At 40.6% G+C, this 5837-nt stretch overlaps 1 protein-coding gene across 1 annotated transcript; it reads right to left on the reverse strand.

The window, feature by feature from the left end:
- Positions 1-1939: 1939 nt before the first annotated feature.
- On the reverse strand, positions 1940-4915 carry sp8a (sp8 transcription factor a). The gene is made up of 2 exons (XM_028037247.1): positions 3834-4915; positions 1940-3525 (listed from the first exon to the last, which is right to left on the reverse strand). Exons 1-2 carry the CDS (start codon positions 3849-3851, stop codon positions 2296-2298), a joined length of 1248 nt encoding a protein of 415 aa, XP_027893048.1. The 5' UTR covers positions 3852-4915; the 3' UTR covers positions 1940-2295.
- Between the last annotated feature and the right edge of the window lie 922 nt (positions 4916-5837).

The following is a 5837-nucleotide window of genomic DNA, read 5'->3' on the forward strand; positions in this document are numbered from 1 at the left end:
GAGTAATTCTATTTGTTTTTCAAAATAAAACATGTCTGTTGAATTAACTTGTTCAAATTCTTTGTGAGAGGTGCAGGACACAAGTGGAATCATTTTACAGTCTTTATGAAGCAAAAGATCTGAATAAAAACTGCATGGCATATTATTATTAATATTTCTTTTCAAGATCTGCAAGGTAACCATAGTTCAAATTATGGAGAACAATATGTCTTGCCATCCAGACTTTGAATGGCATCTGAACACTGATGTATCAGAAACTATTAGAGGATGCCAACTCTGCATTTTACACAACTGATGACACAGAGAGAGCAGAAACGTGGGAGAGAACTTCTGCTACTTTTCGATAATTTTGTCTTTTATAAATCTGAACAAAAATATGGCATGTGGGGTTCCTCGTGGTGCCGTTGTAAGACCACTTCTATGCAATATCGACATGCTCCATCTAGTTTAGTGGTTTGTGAGCTGTGGCTCAAGTGGTTCTTAAAAATGTCTAAAAAACTATTTTAAAATTTTGATTTTAGGCGCAGGTGTTTGCTTTTTATTGGTGGAAAAATTGCATTGAATGTCCACAACAGAATGCTACTAAAAGTACCAGTAATATTTTTATGTATGCATGCGTGCGTGGAGGTGTGCGTGTATGTGTGTGTGTGTGTGATTATGGGCTAAAAACTGTGCATTTATGTTTTACATCACTTCCCATGAATAGCAACGTCTCATTAACGGAAATGCATCCTTCCTCTTATTTCTAAAATTTCATGTTGTTCTTTATTTTAAAGTCCAAAACTGGAAGTGAAATTGTATTTTAAAAACTTACAACAGCTGTCTTACAGGAGAATTCTATAAAAAGAAAAAGAAAGCAGATATCTTTTTATTTTTTCAAAAGGTAATGTAACATTGCCAGTTCTAAACAAGTTTTATTGCTCGTTGGGTTGAAGAGGTTGCAACACAACCCTGCCTGACCTCAAGTTATGAAGTAGTACTACATTGTTCACATGCCTAAACTAATGAGAAAAGAAACAGTCACAGAAACTGTTTGTTGTAATTGTCATGTAGTGGATAGATCCGAATATTCTAGAACTACATAAAATTACTTTTATTGTCCCAGAATTTGTGACATTTGTCTCAGCTGGGACTAAAAACTGCATGGCATGAATGCAGGTGCTCAGATTTCAGCCTGCTGCAATCTCCGATTAAATGTGTGTCATTGGCACAAAAATAACATACACGAATTTGGCATATTATTTTTTGGTAATAAACAATAATAATAATAATCTCATTGACAGTACTGTTCCTGGCAAACACCAGCAAAACGAGTCGCATTATGAATCACATCAGTCTTTAACTCATTGTGTCCACAGGAAAAAAACTATTTTTTTCTGTGCCATAATAAGACACAGAATATCTAAGACACAGATAGATTATAGATGATGTCAATAATCTGTAAGGTACTTAATGAAATTGTGTCGAAATGCGTCTTAGAGCTACTTAGGGATGATCCCATTCAACCTGCTTACTCAGTGTTCCCAAGACCAGAGCTAAACAAGACGAAGCAATATTAAGAGTTTTTTATGGTTCTCACTTCTGGAACAAAAAAAAACAACAAAACAAAAAAAAACCTCCACAGTTTTTCAGTTCACTTCTGGAACTGAAAAACGGTGATGTCCAGAAATGTTTGGATTGAAAACATTACTTTAACTAATTAGAAAATGTCGTCTATTCATTTGATCAGTTTTGATTATCATGTCTTATTATTATATCATTATTCCTTAGATTTATTTTATACCTAAAAAGTTTTTCTAAACTTTTTTCTTCATTTTTTCCCCAATGATGCACTTTAAATTGCCTTAAGAATACATAAAAAGCGTGCCTTTCCATAATTCAATTATATTGACTATACCATTCTGAACATATTAATAATACGATAAACAGTTCGACATAATAAATCTTGCAAATTTCTCCTGTTTTATTAATTTAACACCAGGTACAAGCAATGATAAATTATAACAATTTAGTTTTGCAAAGTAAGATATTTAAGAACATAAACTTAAATACGTGCGTACTTGTCAGATGCATCAGGATGATTCAAAAGAATTATTGAATGTGAAAAGCACGTGGAATAATTTAGGCGCATGTATCAAACGTGACCAAGAAACTGAAGAAAACATTTCTTTTAAGGCTGCGACGATCAGATGAGGTAAGGAAACAGTGTTCACACACTTCACAACTGAAGTTAACCATAAAGTGCTAGTTCAGTCTTTCAGTGTCCACAGAAAACCCGTTTCAGCCCTGCTGTCATCAAATTCCTACTCGTTGTGACTGTTTTTCCGCCGGTCTCTCGAGCTTATCGCGCTGGCCTCCCTTTTCCAGGCCCGGTGATTCTCCCGGGCAAGAGGCGCCTCTGTCGGTGTCGCCGCTCCCGTTCTGGGGCCCCGGGTCCACGCAGCCCTCGGAGCCCTCAGAACTGTGCGTCCTCAAGTGTTTGCTGAGATGGTCGGAGCGCATGAAGCGCTTCTGGCACATGTTGCACTCGAAGCGCTTCTCGCCGGTGTGCGTGCGCACGTGTCGCTGGAGCTCGTCCGAGCGCGTGAAGCGTTTCCCGCAGAAGAGCCAGTTGCAGACAAACGGCCGCTCCCCGGTGTGCCAGCGCAGGTGCGCCTTCAGGTGGGAGGTTTTGCCGTAAACTTTTCCACAGCCCGGGATGTGACAGCTGTGCACGCCCCTCCGCCGTGGACTCGAACCCCCCTGACCGAGGCTCTCTGCCTCCTGACAGTTTGGACAGTCGCAGGTAGCTCTACCAGCGTATTTGCGCGACGAGGACCGGGAGGGGCTGGGTAGAGGAACAGCAGGGGTCCCCGTCGAAGGAGGAGGAGGTGGTGGTCGTGCGCTCGTAGACTCCGTGTAGGCAGGTGGCCGGAAGCCGTCAAACATGTGCTGCGCGCCGGGGATCAGGTGCTGAGACGCACCGGTGCTGAAGGCGGGGCTGTAGTCGTTACTGTAGCCGCTCAAGGCGCACTGTAACCCGGCTGAGTTCTGCGAGTCCACCCAGCTGGTGCCCGTGTCCCACCATACCGCAGGCCCGTTGCTGACCTCTCCAGCTGGCTTTCTCCAGGAATCGTAAGGATTCATCCTCTGGTAAATCCCTGCTATGCCTTCCACCGAGGGGGGAAATTTTGGCATGAACATCGGGCGCTGAGCGGACGCGGAGTCAGAAACATCGTAATCATAGGGTGACACGGCGCTGTGGTACAGCGAAAAATCACTCCCTGAAGAAGAGCTTGGAAGTGTCACTGAGAAGGCGCTGGAGGCCTCTGATGTCAGTCCTGCACCATTATTCCTGGGGATCCCAGAGGAAACTGCGATCGCGCTGCTGTTGGCCTGGAAAGTCTTTCTCCAGGGATGAAACCCTTTGGCGAATGCCGGGACTCCATCTGACACAGCAGGGGAGCAGGAAGGGGTCGGGTCCCCGATTCTACTGCAGGTGGCGGCCAGCATTGCCAGCGGGGTGCTGCCCAGCCTTGGTTCTTCCTGGAGTAAGAGGGGGGGGGGGGAAACAGCAAAACAACCTTTATGGTTAAAGTTTGATGGTCTTCACTGCCTGAAAATGTAAACAGTTTTTTGTGACATATTTTTAATTGCAACAGGTTAAAGTGAGTTTTGACACTTAAATCAACAAAGAAAGGGGGTCAGATTTGGATACGAATAAAATGTTCCCTAACACTGAACAATATTTTTAAAAAATCACTAAGTTACACCAAGTACTAAATGCTACATAAAAGATTTAGAAATAAAAAATAAAAAAAACAGTTTTTTTTCTGCAAATACACCGAACTTACGCCTAACAGTGCAGCCATAAACTGAGCGGTGATGCCTTCCTTTGACGGGGATCAATGTGTTTGTCTCTGAGTGTGTGGGTGTGTGTGTGTGTGTGTGTGTGCCCTGACTGGATCCAATCAGTCTGAGGTTTCGTCTCCGTTCCCTTTACCAGTTGTAGATCCTTTGCGCCTTTGAAGTGCCTTTGGGAACTCCCGGGCCAATCAGAGAGCAGCGCGAGCCGTCTCCAAACTGCGCGCTAACAGGCTCGATGTCATCATCAATCCGACAGAGTCAGCTCTTGCGAGCGAGTTCACTTCAACAGCTTTTAAAAATAATCATAGGTATTTGAAGACAAAAAGTCCAGCGCATAAAGCTTGAAGACAATGTTTATAAATATATATTTATGGCAGTTGGCCAATTTTATTTTGTTTTGACATGTATATAAATTTTCCATAAAAGATATCAGATTAGAAAAAACGGCATTGTGCGTCTTAATTTCCCTCTGGGATTAAGAAAGCATTTTTTGAAATGACATGAATTAATGTCTACAATAAAGGGAAATAGATTGAGATTTCATCGATAATGAAATGTAATCAATGATGCAATTTATTATACGGAATAATTGGTTTTGTTTAACAATTTATGGTTTATTTCTAATTGATTTAACTGAGTAAAAAATGAATGCAAAACAATAATTCTGAGAATAAATGAACAATTTACTAGTAAAACGAAGTAGGACGAGTTTTGTGAAACAGCAATGAACCTTCATAATATTCGTTAAGCTTGTAGAAGTTGTAAGCTTTATTAAAAGTTTCGCTTTCATCTTTCCTCAGGTGGGATTGGGGGGACGTCACAAGCTGATCAACCAACCAGATGTGGATTTTGGGACTTATAAAGCTATATCGCAGTAAATACCCTTTAAGGAAAATGTAATATTTTATCAGCATTCTTTAAACTCAAAGTGAAGAAATTTAAATGACCACTGTAGATAATATACCGCTGTTATTTATTATATTATTTCCCGTGATATTTGCTTTTCATTTGAATCATGCAGATTATTTGTCACATTAGAGGTGGAAAAGTGTTTAGATGTTTTTAGTGCATATTCTTTTCTTGAATTAAAAAAAAAACCTGGTTTCCACAGAGGTCTGTAAACTTTTGAAATCCATTATGTACATCTGTATGTTTTAAGACACTTTCTAAATCTTAAATGATTCTTTGTGTGTGTGTGTGTGTGTGTGTGTGTGTGTGTGTGTGTGTGTGTTTTTTTCCGAGTAGACTGGCTTTGTCAGAGAACGCTAAAACCTTTAGGCTTATACTTTTCTTTTTTTTTTCCCGGATGTGAGGCCATGCAGAAGAAGAGGCTGATAAATGAGATGCTGTGCCCATCCTGTCCCTGGGGCGTTTCCAGCCTGCCCTGGGGGCGGGAAGGAAGGACACCACCACTACCTCCGCAATTTCATCTCTTTTAACACCAAACAAATGTCTTTTAAACCACAACCCTTACTGTGCTTTTCTAAAGCTCAACTAGTCTGAGGATTTCATCTCACCTCTTGAGTGTGAATGAATAAATGGGAAATCCCATTCTTAAACTGAGCACAGTTGACTAAAATCTAGCTCCAAAAAACCCTGGGAAATCAGTGAAGTCAGCTGGTCTCATATACTGTGAATATGTCAATTACTGTATATCTAAAGTACCAAACCACTCCCATGACCAGAAAGCTTACATGTTGTAGAGTCCAAGAGTAAATCTGAAAAATATTATTTAACAATTATCAAAAAATGGTAAAAAAAAAAGTTCAACAAATGATAATATAATTTAATGTTTGCAGCTATGTAGAAGCAATAATGCTACTGTACAGATGTCTACTTTTTTCCTTTGCTGCCAAGGAATGGGGCTCAGATGAAGACCACTAATTCAAATTCAAAAACAAAAAGCATTAGCAGAGTTTCAGAACAGAATTGGGCCTATTTGAGTTCACCATAAAAATCACAAAACCAGCTCTAGAACTTGTCGGACCTAG

Source organism: Xiphophorus couchianus, chromosome 13 (genome assembly GCF_001444195.1).
Source record: "Xiphophorus couchianus chromosome 13, X_couchianus-1.0, whole genome shotgun sequence".
Lineage (NCBI taxonomy): Eukaryota > Metazoa > Chordata > Actinopteri > Cyprinodontiformes > Poeciliidae > Xiphophorus > Xiphophorus couchianus.